This window comes from Penicillium psychrosexuale (genome assembly GCF_028828465.1).
Source record: "Penicillium psychrosexuale strain IBT 29551 chromosome Unknown utg000004l, whole genome shotgun sequence".
NCBI lineage: Eukaryota > Fungi > Ascomycota > Eurotiomycetes > Eurotiales > Aspergillaceae > Penicillium > Penicillium psychrosexuale.
The window spans coordinates 4,672,819-4,695,719 of record NW_026643189.1 but is presented as its reverse complement, the minus strand read 5'-3'; the positions used below and the strand labels follow the sequence as shown (position 1 = coordinate 4,695,719).

The following is a 22,901-nucleotide window of genomic DNA, read 5'->3' as shown; positions in this document are numbered from 1 at the left end:
TGCAATGCGCTATACAAACTCAAGGCGGGGCGTTGGATTTCAAATCGAAGGAACTCGGCTTCTGACAAAAACGTCATTCCCGAACCTTCTCCCTTCAACATTCCCTCACGCAAAATGTCATCCCGATGGGCAAATGACGATCCAGAAACAGAGGCAATTGTCGCAGAACAAAAACGCGTCAAGGAACAAAAAAAACGCGCTAAAGCAGAGAAACAACGACTAGAAGAGGCCAGAAAAGCTCAAGCGCGCGATGCCAACGCCAATGGCGAGCTAGGCCCCCCAACAAAGCGACGAAGACTCTCCAACGACCCAGACGCTCATCCAGATGATGCCGAATTGGTGAAGATCGAGAAGGAGCAGAAAAGCCAGTCGACTCTACTACGCTTTCCGGTTGGAGAATGGGGGCCCTGCAGGCATGTGGATAACTTCGAAAGATTGAACCACATTGAGGAGGGCTCGTATGGATGGGTCTCACGCGCAAGGGACATTTCGACGGGAGAAATTGTCGCGCTGAAGAAGCTCAAGCTGGAGAACTCGCCGGACGGATTCCCAGTCACTGGACTCCGGGAAATCCAAACCCTTCTGGAAGCGCGACATCAAAATGTCGTTTACCTGCGGGAAGTAGTAATGGGCAATAAAATGGACGAGTGAGTTCTCCGTGGTTGACGCTATATTGTCTATATATGCTAATCAATTGGTTCCCACAGTGTATTCCTAGTGATGGATTTCCACGAACACGACCTCAAAGCCCTACTCGACGAGATGCGCGAGCCCTTCCTTCCTTCTGAGATCAAAACCGTCTTGCTACAGGTGATTGGAGGACTCGAATTCCTACATTCACAGTGGATCATGCATCGCGACCTCAAGACCTCCAACCTATTAATGAACAACCGTGGCGAGCTGAAAATCGCCGATTTTGGCATGGCCCGCTACTTCGGCGATCCACCTCCTAAGCTGACACAGCTCGTTGTGACCCTCTGGTACCGAGCGCCGGAGTTGCTCCTCGGCGCGGACAAATACGGCACGGAGATCGACATGTGGAGCATTGGCTGTATCTTCGGCGAGCTGCTCACCAAAGAGCCTCTCTTACAGGGCAAGAATGAAGTCGACCAGGTGTCCAAGATCTTCGCCTTGACCGGACCACCGAACTCAGAAACATGGCCTGGATTCCGTCTATTGCCCAACGCCAAGTCCCTGCGGTTCCCATCGACATCGGGACCTTCTTCAGCCGGTAACCCGCCTCTACTGCCTCGTTCCCGGTTCCCCTATCTGACCAATGCGGGGTTGAGTCTCATGTCCGGATTGCTGGCGCTGAATCCAGCCTCCCGTCCTACGGCAAAACAGTGCCTCGATCACAAATATTTCAAGGAAGATCCGCGCCCAAAACCGCGAGAGATGTTCCCTACATTTCCATCCAAGGCTGGCATGGAGAAACGGAGACGTCATCACACGCCTGAGGCTCCTAAACGAGGCCAGGAAGCACCCGAGCTGGACTTTGCAGGTGTCTTTGGGGGTGCGCCGGGTGGAGATACCGGTGAAGTAGGGGCTGGATTTAGTCTTCGGTTGGGATAATTGCTTTTTTGAACATCATAAGATTAAATAATAACAGATTTTGTTTGATGGTCTGTATTTCGATCTACATTGTACAATAAAGTCTGCCCTGAAGATATTCTGGCTTAGTACATTTGGGTGTCCCTTTAATATTTAATCAAGTAGAACCTTTGCCAATATATTTGAAAAACATCTAGCATAAAAATGACACAGAAATATAAAACAGTCTCAGGGCCAATGGCTAACTATAGAAATGTGGCTATGTATAACTACGGAGTAATCAAGGAGGTAAACGCGCTTGATAGTTCGGCTCCAAAGCTGACCAGCTCCGAGCTTCTTTTTTTTTTTCTCCAACCTCTTAACATCTGGATTCATTTCATTCCATACTTTCATTTATTGATTTATCTAAGATTCTTTTTACGATGACGACCGAACAGCCCATCTCGTTTGACGCCATCATTCAGGCTGGTAATTACTCCCTTGCCATCTGACATCTCGCAGAATCTGACTGTTTTTGTCCACAGATCGTCAGAAGAAGAAGCAGGAGGACCTCGCAAACAAACTCTTGGGCAAGAACCGCAGATCAAGCGCGCCAGGCTCAGGCTCTGGCGCCGGCAAGAAAGTGCAGAATAAATCACAGAATACAAAGCCTGGAAGCCTAGCAAGCAGGGTCGGAGTAACCAAGGTATGACCATGGATGCGACCACATTTGAGGAACACTCTTTTGACAATTTCTGGCATCAAAATCTAGCGCTCTGCATCAGCGACCGTGCAACCCAACAAGAACAAGCCCGCGCCCACCACGAACAACAATCGGACACACGGCAAACCTGGCAAGAATGATCGCGTGAATGCGGATCAGGCCCGGGCAGCTTTCCAATCCCAGAACGGCCAAATGAACACGCGATCAGGCAACGTCGCGCAGAATAGCCGTCCACTCGGCGGCAGCAACATGACTATTAAGGGTGCTTCGGGCCCATTCTTTGTCGTCGGGAGAAACTTTGCGCCGGGGACAACAGCGGCCGACATCCAGTCTGCTCTTGAGCCCATAACAGGACCCATGCTCAGCTGCCAGATAGTAGCAAGCCAGCCAAGTGTTGTTGCGGAATTTGCATATGCAGATAAAACGGCCGCAGAGCTAGTAGTGGCCAACTTCCACAACCAGAAGGTAAATGCCGTTCCCGTTTGATGATATTGGGAGATGGATGCTGACATCGGCTCTTTAGGCTGACGGGAGACTGCTCACAATGACCCTTAAATCGACAAAGGCCGCAACACAGCAAGACCCCTTCAGTGCGCTCCGAGCGCAAGCTGACCAGGAACGAATTCGAGCCCGTCGTGGCCCAAGCCATCTGAACGACCTCCTATCCGAGAACCGGGGAAACTCGCCGACTGGTCTCTACAGCGATGAGATGATGGTCGATGCGCCGGCGCGGAATACCCAGAAGAACCAGAACCAACGGAGATGGCGTCGTTGAAACGCATGGCTAGCGTTGTTGGTGTAAGGAGTAACCACTGCGCGAAGTGGTTGTGGAGATCGTGCTTCTTGCACTCTCATGAAATGTATGATATGGTCACAGCAGTTTATGGACATTTTTTTAGCATCTGGAGCAGTGTGTTTTTGCATCAGATAGCGGCGAACAGGACAAAATCGGACAAAATATTAATGTTTTATTAGCTTTTTAACTTCTAGGTCAATCCGTACCGATGTTATTTATTACCTGTCGCCCCTCGCTACTGATTTACATCCGAGACGAAAAAATAAGTCGATCTATAGGACCAAGACGATCTGCAACAATCTCCCGAACCATCACTTGTTCAGAAACTCCAAATATAAGAGATATATGTACCCCGGTCATCTCATGCCTCCAAGGGGCACAAGGACTAGACGCGACTGAAGCTCAATATAACCAAAACAAAAGACACAAAACAGACAGAAACAGGAAAAACAAGGGAAAACACAAGTATAATCAAGTAAGACGAGAATATATAACCAGGAATCGATATCCAGCTCCCTATGCATTGTCCAACACCCACGAGAAGAATGATTTAATCAAATAGGATCAGTGGATGGCGGTATTGCGTATGCTGGATTGCAAAGTGGCACATTTGCCAATATTTCAGGGAGGTCAGTTCCCACGTACATAGCTTCAGAGTTATTAGGCACACTCAAACAATATAGCATATGGTGAAGCCAGAGACCAGATAGCCGCAAACCCGTAGAAGCATCGCCGGGCTCACGGGTTATACAAGCTCGAATATCAGTCCACCGGGGGAGGAGTGGCTGATCATTGTGGAAGACATTGACTTGCAATACCACATTATCCACCGGGACCTCACCAGCCGCTGTGCCCATTCTTGTTGTACCAGTGACAGGCAGACCGGCGCCACTCAGTCGTTCAATGTAGAGTCTATCGGACTGGTGAATCTTCATTGCTATAGCACCAGTATCCTCTATAACATTGAGGTGTACGGTATGTTGCCATGTGTTTTTTTGCCAAGTGTTAGGATTTCGGATCGATACGATAAACTGTTTGATGTTAACATAGATCCTGAAAATTTCACTTGGGAGATCATACCTCATGCATGGCGTACCCTCTCTGGAGCGGGGGCATGTAGAAGAACAGATACATCGGTTCTGGTTTGTAGTCGTCCATCTACAAGTCAGGTTAGTACTGTATGCAGAGGGATATGCCTATATCTTCATGTTGGGCCGACTTGATATAACAAGAGATCTACGTATGAATGAGGAATAGGACTCAGAGCCGTTCTGTATTCGAACTCACTCCTTCTACCCAAATACCCTCTGGGCCAAGCTGCCTACTAAGAGCGTAAAACTCTTCCATTTCCATCTTCTTGGGACCGCCAACCATTTTTCCGTGTGCCCAGTAAGTGACCTTCTCTTTATCCCAGACAAGGTTCCCAGACCGGTAGGCAGCCATAATGGCTATCACGTTGGGGGTATTCCCATTGTCATTTCCCAACTCATAGAAGCTCGCTTTGACCTTCTTCAGACAATCAAGGCGTTGAATGACTTCCCAGCTAAGACCGCTAGGCTCGGAGTTGATCATTTCTCTATAAGAGATGTTAATCAATGTCACGAGAACAGTATACAATGTAGGATTTCCTTACGTCTGTCTCAGCTTGATATTTTGGTACATTTCCAACCTGTCCCGGAAAATATCAGGCATGATTCCCTCATCGATGCGTCTGTAACATCTTTCAATTTGACCGTCGACATCACTTTTACAGAAATGTTAGCAAAGAGTTGATAGACAGAGAGATTCAACACGGGTCTTACTCCTCGGCAAGATCTGTCTCGCTTGAAGACCATCCTTTAGGTAGCATGCTAGGATCGTTTATAGGCTCGTCACGGTGTCCCCATACTTTCGGTGGCTTGAAAACTTGACCATGCAATGAAAGGGTTCCGGGACGACGTAGCCCTTCCCCACGCGCGAGGAGGTCGTTCGCAAGTGCAAAATGGGGCAGACTTGCATCTTGCACCCTCTGTCAAAAGAGAATTTGTAAGCAATGTTCATATACAAGGGACAAGGGGATAAAATACCTTCTTCCCTTTCTTTACAGCGGACTTGGTAACACGACTGGGGCTAGGGCCAGATGCCCTAGATCCTCTAGATCGCTTCTCATCCATGGGGATACCAGGCAGAAGGACCGATTTATCAGATCTTCTTCTTTGGCGAGTGATAGGCATACTGAATAAACACCACTTAGGGTTATTGATGAAGAGGGACAAGAAAATGTGGAATTATACCAGCTAAGTTGTGAGATAGGGAAGAGAGAATATTCATTTTGAAAAACAGGTGGCTTTTATAACTTAGGACATCAACCTTCGGATGTTATCAGACAAAGGGAACTGTAAAGGAAAAATAACTCGGTGGCTACAGAGTCGAGGCATCAACACCAAACAGACAAACTCGTGAGTTATACGACGAAGTTCATTGACACCCAAGGTGAGCGGCAAGACAATGAAATGCTTTGACCTGGGGTAGAACCTAAAGCAGGAAAGAAGGTTCGAAGCTCTTCAAAGACAAAGAAAAGGCTGGGCTATAGATAGTAGCCAATGACTTTTCCTGAGACACTCCGCAGTAAAGCCAGAGATAGTGGAACAGCTTCTCTTCTTTTTTTTAATTGACTTGATACTGAAATATACTAGTTACGTGTCTTGTTTCACTCTTAGACTTCTGCGACTGTCTTCACTGCACTATGACTTATTTCTTTTATGTATCATCCGAATCCCGTTTAGCCACAATATAAACAAAGAAAATTTGCATAAAAATCAATATTTGGATTCGTCCAGAAAGAAGATGTTGAGATTCCTCAGAAAGATGATTTCGAATACGCTCTATCATGGGAGTTCCAATCTGGTCCCAAGTGAGAAGGGAGCGTGTGATCGTAACAGGTAGGGTTACTGATTGGGCGGGAATACCAGAAATAGGTCCGGCCCTACCTCGCGCGATGCTTTCTGTTCAGACTAAAATGGGACAAAAATACAGAGCCTAGTCAATATAAGATCCTTCTCTTCTTGGGAGAGCCATAGCGCTGTCTCTGGCCTGTCGGTCAGGGTGAAGAATGAGATAATACCAATGCAGATAGTAATAATGCCTTCAATCGCGAAGATCATTCGCCAGCTCGAGAGAGAGCCAAAATTATCTAGCTTCAGAATACCAGAAGCTAGAAGACCACCAAATGCACCGGCTAGTGGGGCCATAACAATATATAGTGACAGACGGAAGGCAAGTTCACTCCGTCGATACCATCGCGAAAGATAATAGGCGATTCCAGGCATCAATCCTACCTCGAACAGACTACGGGGTACAGGGGTCGACTCTCTCCGCCGCAATCCTGGACCTCAAGAATGAAGTAACCAGAGGTCAAGATTTTTACCAGAAAAGTGTTCTTTTTATGTACAGCTCTCCATATATATACGATAAAAAAATAAGTGACTTAACCCCAACCTTCTGGATTCCACTGGCGACATGATATATAAGTGCCAAGAAATGACCACCCCGCCAACCTCCACCAATTATTGCCAATTTACAACCCCCCATACAACAGCCTAGTCCGTCGCAGGTTACAGAAGGGGTCAGAATGGCCTTAGCACTATTTGCCACCCTCCTAGCGGAGGGTTCGCAACTGATCTTCAGCTATTTCTGCTTACACTGCCGCAGAAAGCACCAGGCAATCCCACCACTTGTTGGCCTGAATTGAGTTTGAAATGAGAAGTAGATGGAGAAAGCTACAGCGACCAAGAAGTATGAGTATTCAAGAGCTATACCGTCGTCACACACTTGATACAGCAAGCGAACATTAACCCTTATAAGTATTTCTATCCTTAGGCAAATAACCGGCATACCAATATACCGTGTTGACCCACGTTGCTAGGCGAACCAGGTTAGCCAGATAAACCAAGCGGATTTTCCAGGCAATCAATCTGGAGATAACTTACCCATGGCGTAAATAGCAAATGCTTCTGCGTCCTTGTGCCCTCGTGTATTGCCGTCTTTGTCAAGGCCGTCTGTCCCCTTGGCGATTCGACCCATACACGCAGGGTCCAGCGAATTCTGGGCTGGGCTAGTGCATTGCACGTCAACTGGTATCATGTCAGATATATCTCAAGAAGAGGGAGACTCGAAGAGAATGGGTGAGAAGGCTCACTCAGCGTCTTGCCTCCTCCACCGACGAACGCCTCCGCGTGCGTCGACTCGTGGATCACGGTTGACACGAGGAAGTCGGACAGCCACTTTATACCCCGGGCCTCCTTTCCAATGAAGTCAGGCTGAGCCAGCAGTTTCTCTATGGCACTCTTCTGGTTCGTATTTGGGCTCGAGCCGATTTCAACATGCAGGTCGCGGTAGTGCAGACCGCTCCCTATCCGGCTAGTTTCGATCTCAGTCCATTTGTCGAACTTCAACGGACAGAAGACCATGGTCTCCTGAACTAGACCATAGACCGCTCCGTACACATACGCCTTGATTCCCGAAACGGCGGGCACGCCGCCGAAGCGTGTCTGATCGGCCCCGTCCTGGAGTGCACAGACAGCTTTGTATGGCACCCAGCTGCCTTCGTTATACAGTGTACCTTTCGTTTGAAAGATCCAGTAGACGTATGACCCATCTTTTGCGAGAGAGGCTATATATTTGAGGCATAATTAGCAAAGGTTGAACGTCCGGGTTTTTACCTCACCCTCGGATCGATGGACGGGTAGATGGATGGCCCTTACGGTTTCTCTTCCCGGTAGCTGATTAACATGTCAGCAGTTAGGATTGGGGATCCAGGGATCCAGGGAGGGATCATCACCTTCAGTGTATGTCAAACCCGCGCTGTTTCTCTCGGAGTACACATCGGCGTCATTGCAGTAGATATTGATATACGGGAATCCACCCCGAATCCAACGGACGGACCGACCTGCAAGGTAATTTGCGTATTGCGATTGTATTGTTTTGGCCATGTCCCTCGTTCCCTTGAGCTTTTCCAGGCCGTTCTTGTTTCGAGGATCGTCAGGGCCAAAGTAGTGCTTTGTGACAAACATGAGGTAGGAAGCGAACGCATTGTGTTCGTCAAAAGTGCGCTGCGCTCTAGTCGCCTTGCTAGCCTTGAGGTTTCCGGAGCCGTCCTCGTTGTAGAGGCTGATGGCTAGCTCTAGGTGGGCTACCATGTTGGACATCTGCCGCTATGTATCAGCATCGTAGCAGTAGAGCCAGGATTTGGGCGACACTTACGATAGTGCTAGCATCTCGAATCGCCTGGGTGAGGGTTCCTGAGAAGTCGGAATTGCTGCAACCGAAGAAAACTTCCCGCTTCTCGATAGACCTACTGGATAATAGGGTTGCGGATGTTTCATTAAAGGAGACTTCCTTCTCCAGAGCCAGTGCTGCCGGTGCGGCAGAACAGATACCAGCCCATAAAGCAAGCCACCCAGAGAGGGAGATGAGATTCATGCCGACGATGATTTACTTCGTAGTGGCTTCCAGAGAGCCTTAGGTGATGCAACACTCGTACGGCACATACAAGGTACGTTTAAAACTTGCTAAGGACAAGTTGAACGGGTCCCCGCTGAATTAACAGAACGAAAATAGGCAGATACCTACCTCCAACGAAGAAATATTTTTCAGGAGTGCGGGAAAACTTTTCGAATATTTCAACATTACGATATCTAACCTCGGCCTCATGATGTCTCTGCGTGGTAGCATTCTCCTTCACGCGCGACCTGAACTGCGCACCAGGTAAAACAAAAAACAAACCTTTGTTCGGCCTTGCAGCGCGGGAGGCTGAGCTTGATGCGACACTCACTATAACTAGTATAGATCTACTGGAATGAGTGCAGTCAGGCGTCCAGTGATGCAATCTACGTAAGACTACTATTATCGCGCAAAGGAGGGGGTCGTTACATTCCGACCGAGCGGTGATATTTGAGATTATGTTGTACGCGAATTATGCTTATCCTTTCTAGTTTTGGTGGAAGAGAGAACAATTTTCCATTCAAGAGTGTCTGTATAGGGAAATCGATCATCAGAGCTGACTGACCTCTCAGAAGATCGACATCTATGCTCCAAATTTAAGGCTCGCAGCCTTATTCCAAGAGAGTATGTCAGCACTAATGCAGTAGCATTGTAGGGTGTCATGGACGCCTGTTCAGCTGCAGGGGTCAAAGGCAGAGCGGTCCTGATATCACACGGAGCCGACAAACAAATGCTTGTTTATCGAGCTTCGCTACATAGACATGTCGATGCTCCCTTCGTTTTTCCCCCACCCTTCTCCTCCAACGCATGGCAACTGCCTTCCAGTTGCACTGTTTCTCCTGTCCTATCTTTTTGTCTTGAACCTCCAAGTTCAACATGCCGTGGACGATTCTTTGGACGGCGGTAGCACCGGTCCTCTGTGTATTACTATCACTCGGCACACCGGCCTCGGCTTTGAGTACCCACTCTGAACGCCTAGCTGCAGCTCTGAATGCCCCGGGTGCGTTCCAGTCGCAGCTCAAACCATGTCCAGCGCCGTGTGCTAGCCACGAGCCCCAGCACTGGACTGTCTATGCTTCCTTTGACCGGCTCTCCTTCTGCCATGAGCCAATTCTTTTCGATATCGCCATTCACACTCCTGTCAATGACTCTTCTAAGACGCTAAAGTTTCGCGCCTGCACCACAGGTGATGGCTGGGATGAGTCTAGGAATGCCGGTGCAATTAGTGGAACGGTCTATGCGGGCCCCTCCGTTCGGGAGTCCAAGGTGACGCTACAGGTTGCACAACAGAAATCTGCAGGAGCAGCTGAAGGCACCAGCGAGGATGTAATCACCGTGCTCACGCAGGTGCAGGCATACCTCCACGCAGGGATTGACTGCACCAAGAATATTATGCTAGGTTACTACAAGGGGGTGGTTGTCGGCGTGTATGCCGGCCAGGCATTGGGTAAAGCTACAGCTTCATCGGTGATGGGCCAGGTCCTCTCCAAGTTCAAGGGAGCGGCTCCCGCGACCACGCTTACACAGCTCTGCGGTGATCAGCGTGACGCAGACCATGTCTTTGGTATTGCCACTTCAACCGTAGCGGACCTTTCTGCTGTGCAGGCCGCACTGGTATCATGGAGTCAAGGGAAATGTGAGAGCGGACTCGGCGACGCGACCTCACTCCCGAATGTCAGTATCTGGGAGGTACCGCAACATCCAGTCGGAAGGAACACTACCACAACTTCAAATTCTACCGGTCAGGAGCTTGATGCGCCCCTCCTCGCTCGCACAACCAAATACTGCAAAAAAAGGACGGTTGTCTCGGGTGACATCTGCCAGTCTCTAGCCAAGGCGTGCGGTATCACCCTCGACCAGTTCTACAAGTACAACTCCAAGGAAATGTGTTCGAACCTGAAGATTGGCTCGAGTGTCTGCTGCACCGACGGGTTCCTGAAGCCACAGCCTTACGATAACGGCACCTGCTATACATACACGACACAGACCGGTGACACATGCTACGACATCGGCCTTGCCTGGAGTCTGACGGCCAAAGACCTTGGGAAATTTAACGATGGCACCACATGGGGCTGGAACGGCTGCGACAACCTGGGTCACAGTCAGAACATATGTCTCAGCTCGGGCCGACCCCCGATCCCGGCCGTTCTGCCCAACGCTATCTGTGGGCCGCAAGTGCCTGGCACGATCTTGGACAGCCCTATCACCAACGCCTCGGAATTTGCCTTGCTGAACCCGTGTCCACTGAACTCGTGCTGCAACATCTGGGGCCAGTGCGGGATTGACTCAAGCTTTTGCACCCTGTCCACCGGCCCCACGCGGAATCCGGGCACATCGAAGCCGGGAGTATACGGCTGCATCTCGAACTGTGGTACCGGCATTGTTAATAATCATGACGGTCCTTCGGGTGGCTACCAGCGCGTGGGCTACTATGAGACGTTCAATTGGGACCGTAAATGTCTGCACATGCGTGCACAGTGGTCCAACACACTTGACTACACCCACATGCACTGGGCGTTTGGTTCTATTGGTGAGGACCTGTCTGTATACGTTAATGACTCGCACAGCCAGTGGTCCGGCTTTATGGATCTGAAAGACGTCAAGAAGATAGTTTCCTTTGGGGGATGGGGTTTCTCGACGAATGTGTCAACCTACGACATCCTTCGCAAAGCCATGGCCCCTGACAATCGCCACAAGTTCATCTCCAACCTCGTTGCCTTTGCCAATAGAACGGGTATAGACGGAATCGACATTGACTGGGAGTATCCGGGGGTATTGATAACCTTTTATTTTGCCCTTTAGGTGGTACGCAAGCTGCTGACAGTAGGTCTTATCTCATCTAGGCGCCTGATATCCCCGGAATCCCCCCGGCCTCAATACAGATGCTCCCAACTACTTAGCGACGCTCAAGGCACTACGACAGGAGCTACCAGACAAATATTCCATTTCCATTGCCGCTCCAGCTTCATACTGGTATCTCAAAGCGTTCCCGATTAGCGATATTGCGAAAATTGTCGACTACATTGTTTACATGGCTTACGATCTACATGGTCCCACCCCCCTCCCTTCCCCCCTCCCAATACCTTAGAGGTAGTCTACTAACATTTGACATTGATCTCCAGGCCAGTGGGATTATGGCAACATGTACACGCAGTCAGGATGCAAAAGCGGCAACTGTCTTCGCAGTCATGTTAATCAGACTGAAGTGCTTCTGGCACTTGCTATGAGTAAGAATCTGGCCCCTTGTTCATCGGCACATGTAATTCTAGTTGAAGACAGTTTTACTGATGTGCCTATCGGCCAACAGTTACCAAAGCAGGTGTGCATTCTAACAAGATAATGGTGGGTGAGTCGAGTTACGGAAGATCCTTCAAGATGGCCAAACAAGGTTGCACAGGACCAGACTGCTTTTTCACTGGCACGAATGAGACCTCCAATGCGAAGCCAGGTCGATGCACCGGTACCGGGGGCTATATCTCGAACGCGGAAATCAAGGAGATTATTTCGCATGGCGGCGAATCGGTCAAGACCTGGTACGACAAGGACACGGCCTCTGACTACGTAGTCTATGAGAGTGAGTATCTTATCTTTCCGACCTCTGCCATCATCCGCACTCAGCATCAGCCGTCAAGGAGACCTTATACTTATGGATTGGTATACGCAGATGATCAATGGGTAGCTTACATGAGTTATAACACCAAGCAGGCGCGAAGGGACACATGGAAGAAACTCAATTTCCGGGGGACGATTGACTGGGCGGTTGATCTCCAAGACTTCAATGTGGCTGACACCGTCGGTCCTACGGGAGACTACAACAAGTCGTCGTGCATCAATGTCTTCGACAACATGATCTGGAACTGGGTCAACCCGGTCATTGATGCCCCCGTCGGGTGCACAAATCTCATCCAAGCGTCCCCGTTGGCGACAACGGTGACCCGCACGGCATACACCACGATCACGCTGGTGTCCGGGGGCACCGTCAGCACTACCATTGTGTCTACTGCCTTCCTCGTTTCTGAGGTCGATTACCAGCCGTTTACGATCGCCTCCTCGGATACGGAGAACGGGACCATCATCACATACAATCCCATCCCGCGTGTGACGCCGAGCCCCATGGGGATCCAGGTGCCGAAAGGGTGGGCGATCACTTCGCCCGACGGCGAGGTGGATGGTCCGTCCACCACCACAGACTTGGTTGGTCTTCCCACCACTACCACCTCCACTACCACCACCGATGCAGGAGGGTTCATAGTCTACATTACATGGCAGCCAACGGTGAGCTACAGCCTGCCATCATTCGTCACACCCAAAATCCCTGCACCCACCATCCCTGACGACGACAACTCTCCCACCCCCATACCTGATCCAGGAGTAACCGACTGTATCGGTGATGCCTGCACTAAGGGGCCCGATTGCACCGACAGCGACTGTACACGCGGTGGAGACTGTACCGGCCCCAGCTGTACCCGCGGTGGCGACTGCACCGGTCCAAAGTGCGTCCGGGGCGGAGTATGTACAGGCCACAACTGCGAGAAAGGGGGTCGCTGCTCGAGCGATCATTGCGTCTCGGGTGGCGGGTGCTCGGGTGCCAAATGCAACAAGGGGGGCGGATGCTCAGGTGCCAAATGCAACAAGGGTGGCGGCTGTGTGAAAACCATACTGAATAATTGCAGCCCGGGACCCTGCGTCGGACCGTCTTGCATTGATATGAGCTGCCCGTGGTGCGACAACGGTATTACCATCACGGTCCAGCCTGGGGGGAACCCTGCGCCTACACCCAGGCCTACCTGTCTGAACAACTGCCCGACATTACCTTCCTGCGCGGGCGGCGCCACATCGTGCAACGAGCCGTGCAACATCAATCGGTGCCCCGCGAACAGCATGCCGACCGAAAAGGCCTGCACGAGCTTCACCACTGCCAGTGACTGCACGGTAATTATCAGCAGCACGGCGGTCCATACCACCCCGACGAGGAGCTTCTCGACCACCACGCGAACTCGTTGCGAGACGGTGATCGACTGCGACGTGCAAGATATGACAGTCACAACCACCATCACCACCAGCGAGGTCCCGGACGCAACTGCCTCCCCAACGGGTATATACGACTACGAGAACGACTCTCACGATAATCAGGCTGTGTTTGCTGCCCTTGCATCCGACTACGATGAGTGGGAAAGGACCGCAGACACCACCACGACCACGACCACGACCACGACTACGACAACCAGTAGCACACCTACGACTACCACTTCAACCTCAAGTCCTAACCCTAACTACCCGAATGAGTTCATGATATTGAAGTACGAGGTTCACACGGTATACTTTGATTTGAGCGAGAAGCACTCCTACTCTTGGTCCGGTGACTACTACGCCTACAATCAGGATTCGACAACCGAGAACGTATGCACCAACTCCTACCGTGTAACTGGCCCTATCGACGCGGGCGCTAGTGATGAGTATCCCGCATCACTGGGTACTTTTGATCTCCCTGCACAGTACACGGGCTGCAAGTACTCCGGAAATACCGACTCTGTAGGGTCGGTTACATGCGGCTCAAAAACCTTCTCGTGCAGCAAATTCCAAGATTATGACGGAAAAACCCCCACGTTTGATTGCGGTAAGACTACAGCCGATGGTGGTAGTACATATATATACCATTACTACTATGAGGCGATCCAGTGTGTCATCACTTACTAAATGATCCCCCCGGCGTTGTGATATAAGCCTAATACTCATGCTTTTCCCTTTGAATTTTGGACGATCGGTCTTCGCTCTGAATAAAGCCGCACTTCGCACCCGCGTCATAAGAGCCTCCCTTCACATGGCTTTCCCTCTTGCTTTCTTTTAAAGCTCACCTACCTTTGTATCTATAATAATAGTCACATCTATTGAGATTGGGAATAATGAAAATTCTATACTCTAAAAATAAGCTACAATGGATGTTCCCACTTACCGGATGTCAGGAATGGTTCGTCGACATGAATACAATTCAATACCAGCGATTTCCGAATCTTGTTGGCCCCAAATGAGGTCGGCGTCCAGGTCAATGACTAATCGTGCGACGTAACATAGCGACTCATAGATTAAGAAAACTAATCTGCCTAAGTTGTAAGCCATTTATGTATATAAGTGGCTAGTATGAGCTATCTTGGGAACCTCCACTCTAGTTCAAACCCTCCATTTCAGGATACGCTGGTAGCTAGTCCTAACAGATAGTCCGTTAAAAAATCAGCATAAAACACTAAACTGGATTTACACACGTTTCAACTAGGGTTATCTTGGTGTACAATAGATACATACTAATTAGATTTTTGAGGATAGATAGACTTGACCTCTTATTTAATCTGCCTAATGTATACTATTGCTAGTGGCTACAGCTACTCCCAAGGTTAAACTGCTCCTGTGCTTATTGATATAGTCTTTAAGTCTTTAGGGCTTGGGTTTCCGAGCCATACCATCTTAGGACTAGCGGCCGATAACCGTCCGATAAAGATATGATCACGTGCAGTGGAGCTTCCGCGGAGAGATTGAGAGAAACATCTCGACTTGGCGCGAGGCAATAGAAGGAGTGTTTGGCCCGGTCATTTTGTTTATCTGCCGCAAACAGTTCCGTTGTTGTATATCTGATGATACGAATAATTACTGCCACCCAAACCCGAGCCAAGAATGAACCAGACCACGAGGCGCGTAGCGTCGCACGTCCTTCGCAGACCTCGCAACCCAGTACTTCTGAGATGCCCAGGGAGATGGAACTCCACATTTGAACAGAGAGAATGGTCCACGCCGCTGGCAAAAACATTGGCCAGTGTCATGAGGGTAAATATGCACCTTGCTTTAACCTCTCTGCTCTTTTGCTGATCATTGACATCGCAAATTAGGTCACTGGTCCTGTACCAATAGCGGCGTTCATGCGTCAGGTATTGACTTCCCCAGATGGCGGATATTACACAACTCGAGGGGAGGGCGGAGGTGTCTTCGGCAAAAATGGTGATTTCGTAACGTCGCCCGAGATCTCGCAAGTCTTTGGAGAGTTGATCGGTATATGGACTATCGCGGAGTGGATGGCGCAGGGGCGGACAAAGAGTGGTGTTCAGCTGATGGAGGTTGGCCCAGGAAAAGGAACTTTGATGGATGATATGCTGCGGGTGGGTAGTTGCACTTATGCCTGTCTTCCTTTTATGAGAAAGAGCTCATTGGACTGACCACGATTTCTATAACCAACAGACTTTCCGAAACTTCAAGAGCTTTTCTTCGAGTGTTGAAGCTATTTACCTTGTGGAAGCTAGTGGAACTCTCCGAGAAGTGCAGAAGCGGTTGCTGTGCGGCGAGGAGGCTGTGATGGAGGAGACGGATATCGGGCATCGGAGTGTGTGCAAGTACTTCGATGTACCCATCGTCTGGGTGGAGGATATTCGTCTTCTACCGCATGGTGAGTGATGCTTTCAATCCGGTTTTACCCTTTTGTCTGATGCTGACCAATGACATCGGCGACACAGAAGAAGGCAAGACACCCTTCATCTTCGCACATGAATTCTTCGACGCGCTTCCAATTCACGCATTCGAATCTGTTCCGCCATCACCAGAGAACCAGATTGCCAACGAGCCAAGAAAGATCATGACTCCCACTGGCCCAGTAGAACTACATAATCCGCCCAAACACGCAAACACCCCGCAATGGCGTGAGCTAATGGTGACATTAAATCCAAAAGCCGTGGAAGAGAACATAAAAGGAGAGCCCGAGTTTCAATTAACCAAAGCCAAAGCTTCCACGCCGTCATCGCTAGTGATCCCGGAGATCTCCCAGCGTTACCGAGCACTCAAGTCGCAGCCAGGCGCGACCATCGAGATCAGCCCCGAGAGCCGAATCTATGCTGCAGACTTTGCGCGCCGGATCGGTGGTGACTCTGCTTCTGCGCTTGCTGCTAAAAAGACCTCTCCTTCTAGCCCACCGCCGTCATCTCAGAAAAAGACTCCATCTGGCGCAGCCCTGATCATGGACTACGGGACATTGTCAACCATTCCCATTAACTCGCTGCGCGGAATCAAAAGCCACAAGAAGGTGCCACCACTCTCGGAACCGGGGCGTGTGGATGTCAGCGCGGATGTGGATTTCACTTCGCTGGCTGAAGCGGCTATCGAAGGCAGCGACGGCGTCGAGGTTCACGGTCCTGTTGAACAGGGTGATTTCCTCGCAGCCATGGGTATTGAGGAGCGCATGCAGCAGTTGCTCCGTAAGGTGCAAGATGAAGAACACAAAAAGACACTAGAGACCGCCTGGAAGCGATTGGTTGAGAAGAGCGGCGGATCAATGGGACAAATCTATAAGGTCATGGCCATTATACCTGAAAATGGAGGGCAGAGACGGCCTGTTGGTTTTGGAGGCGGCATTCAGATGTAACCGGCAAGTATAATAGACCCAAAGCCATCTCATGTACAATAATCTCATCTTTCATCAGATAGAATCACATGGACTCGCCGAACATACAGAAACAATCAAACAGAGCTCGTCGGCCCCAATATCCCAGAATAATAAAAAACGAAAATGAAGCCATCAATGCATCTAAGTGGTATCTCTCATATCAAGTTCGTTAAGTCTCATGAAAAAAAGCAGATGCATAAAGCGGCCGTAACCCCCACCATCCCAAAAGGGCCAATTCAGTATTCCTCCCAGATATCCGCAGCATAAGCCGCAGTCAGCTTAGTATCATTGCCATACTTCTGCTGCCATTCCACAAACCCACCCTCGAGCACAAATACTTGCTGCTTCTGGCTCTCTTCCGCACCAAACATGCTCTCACGCTCTCGCAGATAGCGAAGGGCAGCAGAGGGGCCACGCTGCTGGCTGAGTGCACAGTGGAATACAACCATTTCCTTGTCTTTGAGAGTGCGGATAAGCTCTGGCATGCGCACGTCCAGTGTTAAGCTCGGGACCCAAGTTGATGAGTGGATATGGCCACCAACGTGGTCTGTTCCAACTGTCAACTGATAGTCTTTGATTTGACTGTATGGCAAAATAATGGTTATTTACCTGAGTCTCGGACGTCGACAATCGCCAGGCTGCTTGGTTCGCCAGTTGAGAGCAGTGTCGCTAGAACATCGCGGCCCATGCGGGGGAGAGTTGCGATTGAGATGGATGACATTTTTTTTGCCGAACTCTGTAAACTGTATATACAAAGAGAGCTATTCGAAGTGAAACGAGGGGGATATTGTAGTTTCACAAGATTCCCAAGATTGCAGGTGTGATATTTACGATCTCGAAAAAATGACTCTAAAGCATACGACACGTGACCTACAATTTCCTTTCCAATCGGGAGACAATGATTTTCCGTCACGGGAACTTCAAGCACCTCCGACCCTGCGCGTCCACCTCGACCAATCTCTCCTTCCCAAGCCCAGGAGCCAGTCCAATCCACCCCCATAGACCTGCTGCCCTGACACGAGCGAGTCCAATCAAAATGGACTTCCGCCTCCTGGCCCGCAGCCTCCGCGCCAGGCCAACACCATGGCTCCAACAGCAGACCCAGCTACACCGCGTGGCCTCCCTCGCGAACGGAGTGCGCTACAATTCCTCCGCCTCATCACCAACCCCACCCTTCAAACCCACATCTCCCACCGACCAGCCAAGCACGGCCCCCGAGGCGGCGAAGCAAGCCCAAAAGCCGACCTCCGAGCCAAGCACAGCCGCCCCCGGGGCCGCACAGTCAGCCCGCAAACCGGTCTCCGACTTCGACGACATCCTCAGCAGACTCGACCTCAGCAAGCCCCGAGAAGCAAGCAGTGCCCAGCGTCGGATCTTCTCAGACTCGCTTTCTAGGGCTGTCGGCGAAGGCGCACAGAGCAGCTACCGGGCGCGCTCGAGAGTGCCTCTCCCTTCACGCAAGGTCGAGCTGAAGCTCGGGCCGACGCTTGGTCGACAGATTCAGGTTGAGCCGGAGCGTGGTACTGATCTCGGTGCTGCGCTGCGCAGGCTTCAGGCTACTATCTCGCAGAATAGCGTTCGGCATGATGCTCACGATCAGAAGTTCCATGTGCGGAAGGGTATGGTGCGCAAGCAGAAGAAGATGGTGCGGTGGAAGAAGCTGTTCAAGTTTTCGTTCCAGGGCACTGTGAAGAAGATTCAGCGTATGCAGGCACAGGGTTGGTAGTTTTATGCTGCTCCTTTTGCTTTGGGCTTTTGTGCTGCGGCTTGTCTACTCGGCTTGTATGTATATACTGAGAAGGCTAGTGTGGGTGATGGACTGAGTGGGCAGAGTGGCCTTAGCCTGAAAATTGGTGTTTTCTTTTGTTACTTGTACAACTATTATCTAGGTACTTGATTTTTCTGTTGAATTTGGCTCTTGCATTATATATGGAATGAATGCATCGGATTTGTTTGACTTGATCATTTGGGTATAGTATCATGATATGTAGAGCACCGGCGTTTTGCTAATGGTCAATTCTGTCTCTCAAATTAGGTACACTGTACATGTTGTAAGCGCCACACTATATGTACCTAGTTCCTCTCAGTTCTCAATATTAATCCCTCTTTCCAGTTGGCAAGACATATCCACTTCCAAGCCCGTTCCCATTGCCATTGCCAATAGTAGGGCCGGAGTAACCACCATAGCCATTATTCTTCCCCCCATTGCCAAAGGTAACACCAGGACTCTTCGCTCCACGGACGGGGGTCGCACCCAGAAGCCCATCTCCATGCCAAGCGGATCGCCCACGCCAACGCCCACCATTGCGCTCCCAGAACAGCGCAACTAAAGCGCCAACAGAGGCCGCCATAACAAAGAACACCAGCTTGGAAAAGAAAGACCCAGAGCTCTTCCCAGACCCAGTCGCCAAAGCCAGCCACGACTCCAAAGCAGGCCGCACCGGCCACCCAATACTGGCACCGCCCTCCAACCATGCAACGTGGAAAGAGAAGGTAAGCGGCTCCCCACGCACAACCTTAGTGCCGTGCCCAGCAGTCCACGGCTCGCGTGCCGCCTGAGCAAGGGCAACAGGCTCCTCGTCCTCGTCGAGCTTGGCATTCTTGCCGGTGTTGTCGAACTCGGGAGTCGAATATGCAACACCGCCAACCACGAAGCCAGGCTGCCCAGACTGGCCACCGCGAGTCTTGGTGTTTTGTTCTGCAGCCGCGTCCGAGGCCATGTTGTGCATTACGACATTCATATCCGTCCAGATGTGCAAATGGCTCAGTTGGAGTGTGCCTTGTAGCGCGATTGTGAGCGGCGTGAAGGGTGGCCCGTTGTCAGCTAGTGCGGAGAGGGTGTCTGCTTCTCCTGACTTCTGGTCCGAGTCTTTGTCCGCGTGCTCTGCGCTGGCGGATGGTGTTAGCGGCGCTGTTGGCACGCGGCAGCTCATTGGTACATCCGAGTGAACGTAGAACTCGAGGAGGTGGTACATCTCATCGGAGAGGGAGTCGATGGTGCATGTTATTGTTTCAGAGATGCCGTAGTGAAGAGAGAGAGGGCGGGCGGTTTCGTTGCAGGTCACGAAGGGGACGTATTGGAGTTTGCCGAGATTGTCAGTGACCTGGATGTTTTCGTAGTTGCTATTAGCTTTGTGTTTCCTGGTAGTCTGCGCTATTGTCTTCGTGTCAGGAGACGGTAGGCAGACTGGTGGCGCTTACATGTTCTCCTTCCCTGCAGGTGTAGAACGAGCAATGGTTAGCCGTACTCTACAGCTTGATTGAAAGATGGTCTCACATGGTTCGATTCAGACATGACACTGGGATATCCTCTCTCAATTTGTATCCGTCGCTGTTGTCACTGGTGCTCCCCGCAAGTGTGTTGGTTGGCCACAATGCGCCTGTCAAAGACAGCAGCGCCACTGCTGCGGAAGACGGGCTCAATTGCCGTATGAGAGACATTCTTGCTTTTTTCTCCAATGATTTTAGGAGAATAACCGCCCCGCGTCGGTAAGTTTCCAGTGTTCGAGGATTGCGCAGGAGTGAAGGACGGAGGTGTACCCGCGTTGCGGAGTTGCGGACAACAAAGCGGGTTTCCCTACGGTTTCCCCTTGCTGCTACTTCCAACCACCTCCCTACTTCTAATTCTTTCATGTCTAACCCCGAACGTGTTTCGCATTCCATACGAAAGCTTACTTGGTAACGAAATTTTTGGGAATCATTCATTTCTTTTCAAAGGAAAAATATGTGGAAAATCGTTGCTCGTCAAAACTACACATCCCACAGTGCTTCATGAAAGGCTAAAACACTCTAAGACAGCTTGGCCTTCTGCTTGAAAGCAAGCAACAGACCACTGGTGGAGCTGTCGTGGTCAGCACCCTCGCCCTTGGTCTCGAGCTCCCTCTGGATGTTCTTCGCAAGGGCCTTGCCCAACTCGACACCCCACTGGTCGAACGAGTTGATGTTCCAGATGGCACCCTCGGTGAAGGTGACGTGCTCGTAGTAAGTGATCAGAGCACCCAAGGTAGAGGGGGTAATCTTCTGAGCCAAAATAGAGGTGGTGGGACGGTTACCCAGGAAAGTCTTGTGAGCAACAAGCTCCTCGGCAGTGCCCTCGGCCTTGACCTGAGCAGGGGTCTTTCCAACCATCAGAGCCTCGGATTGAGCGAGGAAGTTAGCAGCCAGCATACGCTGGTGCTTGCCACCCTCGACGGGGTTGTGCGACTCGGCCGCCATCAAGAAATCGGCCGGGATGAGCTTGGTGCCTTGGTGCAGAAGCTGGAAGAAGCTGTGCTGCGCGTTGGTGGCAGGCTCACCGAACAAAATAGGTCCAGTGGTATACTTGACGTATTCACCGGTGCGAGTGATGGCCTTTCCGTTGCTCTCCATGGATAGCTGCTGCAGGTAGGCGGGGAAGCGGTGCAGGTACTGGTCGAAGGGAGCGACCAGGTGGGTTTGAGCACCGAAGAAGTCGCTGTACCAAACGCTCAGCAGACCACCGAGAACGGGAATGTTCTTTTCGAGCGGTGTTTCCCGGAAGTGCTTGTCCATGGCCTGGGCACCAGCCAGGAACTGGTGGAAGTTGTCGTAACCGATGTACAGAGCGACAGACAAGCCAATGGCGCTCCATACGGAGTAACGTCCGCCCACCCACGACTCGAATCCGAACATGTTCTTGGCATCAATGCCAAACTTGGTGACCTCGGGCTCGTTAGTCGACAGAGCCACGAAGTGCTTAGCAATGTGTGAATCATCCTTGGCAGACTCGAGGAACCAAGACTTGGCAGTGTTGGAGTTGGTAATAGTCTCTGCGGTAGTGAAGGTCTTGGAGGCAATCAGGAAAAGGGTGGTCTCCGGGTCAGAGTGCTTGAGCGCTTCAGCGATGTGTGTGCCGTCGATGTTGGAGACGAAGTGGAGCTTAATGTCGGGGTGGCCGTAAGGCTTGAGAGCCTCGGTGACCATTACAGGGCCGCTAGGTGCAGATGTCAGCTACAATTCCTGCTTGACCAAGGACCAGAAAGCTTACAGATCGGAACCACCGATACCAATGTTGACGATGGTGTTGATCCTCTTGCCGGTATAACCCTTCCACTCGCCGCTGCGGACCTGCTCGGAGAACTCCTTCATGTGCTCCAGCACGGAGTTGACCTCCTCCACGACGCTCTTTCCGTCGACCTGCATGGGCTCATTGGCAACATTGCGCAGAGCAGCGTGGTAGACAGCACGGTCCTCGGTGAAGTTGATGTGATCACCACGGAACATGGCATCACGGAGCTCCTCGACATTGGCCTCCTTAGCGAGTTGGACCAGAAGAGAAACAGTCTCCTGGGTAAGGAAGTTCTTGGAGAAATCGAAGAGGATCTCTGTGTTGTCTACGGTGTTGGTGAACTTATGGCTGAAGTTCTGGAAACGCTTTGGGTCCTTCTGGAACTGATCCTTAAGAACTAGGTTACGTCCCAAGGTGGTGTGGTGCTCCTGGAGCTCCTTCCAGGCGGGAAGGTCGCTGGTCTGCGAAAAGCCGGGCATAATGACGATGAGGGGTTCTATAGACAAGAGGGTTAGTGCGGGGCAAGTGGAATATAAAGGTAATGTCCAAGTATGTCAGGTTTATGATATAGAATGAAACTTATAAACATACATTGAAAGTAGAGTGGATGATAGAGAAGAATGAAGAAACCAAGGAAAGGCAGGAAAACTAATGGCGTCAGTCGCATCCGGCGCGTTGGGGTCCGAGGGGGTCGTGGGGCAACATCATCATTACCGCATTCGGCTGTTATTTCACTTGTTTTCCTTATTAAAGAGGTTTTGGTTGTTTTACTTGTTTTTATCTGGTTTGCTGCTATAATTATTCTTCTTAGTACTGCTATTATCCTTCTCATTGGGGCCTTTTACCTAAAACCTCTCCTTTTGTTCTCCGCAGGTACTGAAAATGTATACGGAGTACCCGGTATACCAATTCGGACACCTGTAAC

At 50.6% G+C, this 22,901-nt stretch overlaps 10 protein-coding genes across 10 annotated transcripts; 5 read left to right on the top strand and 5 right to left on the bottom strand.

Annotated features, from left to right (window-relative positions):
* Positions 1–114: 114 nt before the first annotated feature.
* Positions 115–1,572, top strand: N7518_007667 (CDC2/CDK family serine/threonine-protein kinase; the record flags this gene model as incomplete). The annotated part of the gene is made up of 2 exons (XM_057188594.1): positions 115–647; positions 708–1,572. 2 exons carry the CDS (start codon positions 115–117, stop codon positions 1,570–1,572), a joined length of 1,398 nt encoding a protein of 465 aa, XP_057040297.1.
* A 401-nt stretch (positions 1,573–1,973) lies between these two features.
* Positions 1,974–3,029, top strand: N7518_007666 (RNA recognition motif domain-containing protein; the record flags this gene model as incomplete). Its single annotated transcript, XM_057188593.1, has 4 exons — positions 1,974–2,019; positions 2,076–2,236; positions 2,303–2,719; positions 2,778–3,029. The coding sequence occupies 4 exons, from the start codon at positions 1,974–1,976 to the stop codon at positions 3,027–3,029; spliced, it is 876 nt and encodes a 291-aa protein (XP_057040296.1).
* A 575-nt stretch (positions 3,030–3,604) lies between these two features.
* N7518_007665 (uncharacterized protein) lies at positions 3,605–5,263 on the bottom strand (the record flags this gene model as incomplete). Its single annotated transcript, XM_057188592.1, has 6 exons — positions 3,605–4,081; positions 4,131–4,208; positions 4,338–4,626; positions 4,684–4,794; positions 4,853–5,058; positions 5,117–5,263. 6 exons carry the CDS (start codon positions 5,261–5,263, stop codon positions 3,605–3,607), a joined length of 1,308 nt encoding a protein of 435 aa, XP_057040295.1.
* A 1,616-nt stretch (positions 5,264–6,879) lies between these two features.
* N7518_007664 (uncharacterized protein) lies at positions 6,880–8,510 on the bottom strand (the record flags this gene model as incomplete). The annotated part of the gene is made up of 6 exons (XM_057188591.1): positions 6,880–6,950; positions 7,019–7,162; positions 7,228–7,701; positions 7,793–7,810; positions 7,978–8,242; positions 8,292–8,510. 6 exons carry the CDS (start codon positions 8,508–8,510, stop codon positions 6,880–6,882), a joined length of 1,191 nt encoding a protein of 396 aa, XP_057040294.1.
* An 897-nt stretch (positions 8,511–9,407) lies between these two features.
* On the top strand, positions 9,408–14,228 carry N7518_007663 (CAZyme family GH18; the record flags this gene model as incomplete). The annotated part of the gene is made up of 5 exons (XM_057188590.1): positions 9,408–11,265; positions 11,334–11,354; positions 11,432–11,581; positions 11,654–11,758; positions 11,839–14,228. The coding sequence occupies 5 exons, from the start codon at positions 9,408–9,410 to the stop codon at positions 14,226–14,228; spliced, it is 4,524 nt and encodes a 1,507-aa protein (XP_057040293.1).
* Positions 14,229–15,197: 969 nt separating this feature from the next.
* On the top strand, positions 15,198–16,929 carry N7518_007662 (S-adenosyl-L-methionine-dependent methyltransferase MidA; the record flags this gene model as incomplete). The annotated part of the gene is made up of 4 exons (XM_057188589.1): positions 15,198–15,347; positions 15,410–15,676; positions 15,756–15,960; positions 16,028–16,929. The coding sequence occupies 4 exons, from the start codon at positions 15,198–15,200 to the stop codon at positions 16,927–16,929; spliced, it is 1,524 nt and encodes a 507-aa protein (XP_057040292.1).
* A 257-nt stretch (positions 16,930–17,186) lies between these two features.
* N7518_007661 (phosphatase YCH1) lies at positions 17,187–17,671 on the bottom strand (the record flags this gene model as incomplete). Its single annotated transcript, XM_057188588.1, has 2 exons — positions 17,187–17,497; positions 17,560–17,671. 2 exons carry the CDS (start codon positions 17,669–17,671, stop codon positions 17,187–17,189), a joined length of 423 nt encoding a protein of 140 aa, XP_057040291.1.
* Positions 17,672–17,986: 315 nt separating this feature from the next.
* N7518_007660 (mitochondrial 37S ribosomal protein bS21m) lies at positions 17,987–18,676 on the top strand (the record flags this gene model as incomplete). Its single annotated transcript, XM_057188587.1, has 1 exon — positions 17,987–18,676. One exon carries the CDS (start codon positions 17,987–17,989, stop codon positions 18,674–18,676), a length of 690 nt encoding a protein of 229 aa, XP_057040290.1.
* Positions 18,677–19,046: 370 nt separating this feature from the next.
* On the bottom strand, positions 19,047–20,391 carry N7518_007659 (uncharacterized protein; the record flags this gene model as incomplete). Its single annotated transcript, XM_057188586.1, has 3 exons — positions 19,047–20,099; positions 20,152–20,164; positions 20,228–20,391. 3 exons carry the CDS (start codon positions 20,389–20,391, stop codon positions 19,047–19,049), a joined length of 1,230 nt encoding a protein of 409 aa, XP_057040289.1.
* Positions 20,392–20,739: 348 nt separating this feature from the next.
* N7518_007658 (glucose-6-phosphate isomerase) lies at positions 20,740–22,455 on the bottom strand (the record flags this gene model as incomplete). The annotated part of the gene is made up of 2 exons (XM_057188585.1): positions 20,740–21,901; positions 21,956–22,455. 2 exons carry the CDS (start codon positions 22,453–22,455, stop codon positions 20,740–20,742), a joined length of 1,662 nt encoding a protein of 553 aa, XP_057040288.1.
* Positions 22,456–22,901: the final 446 nt, after the last annotated feature.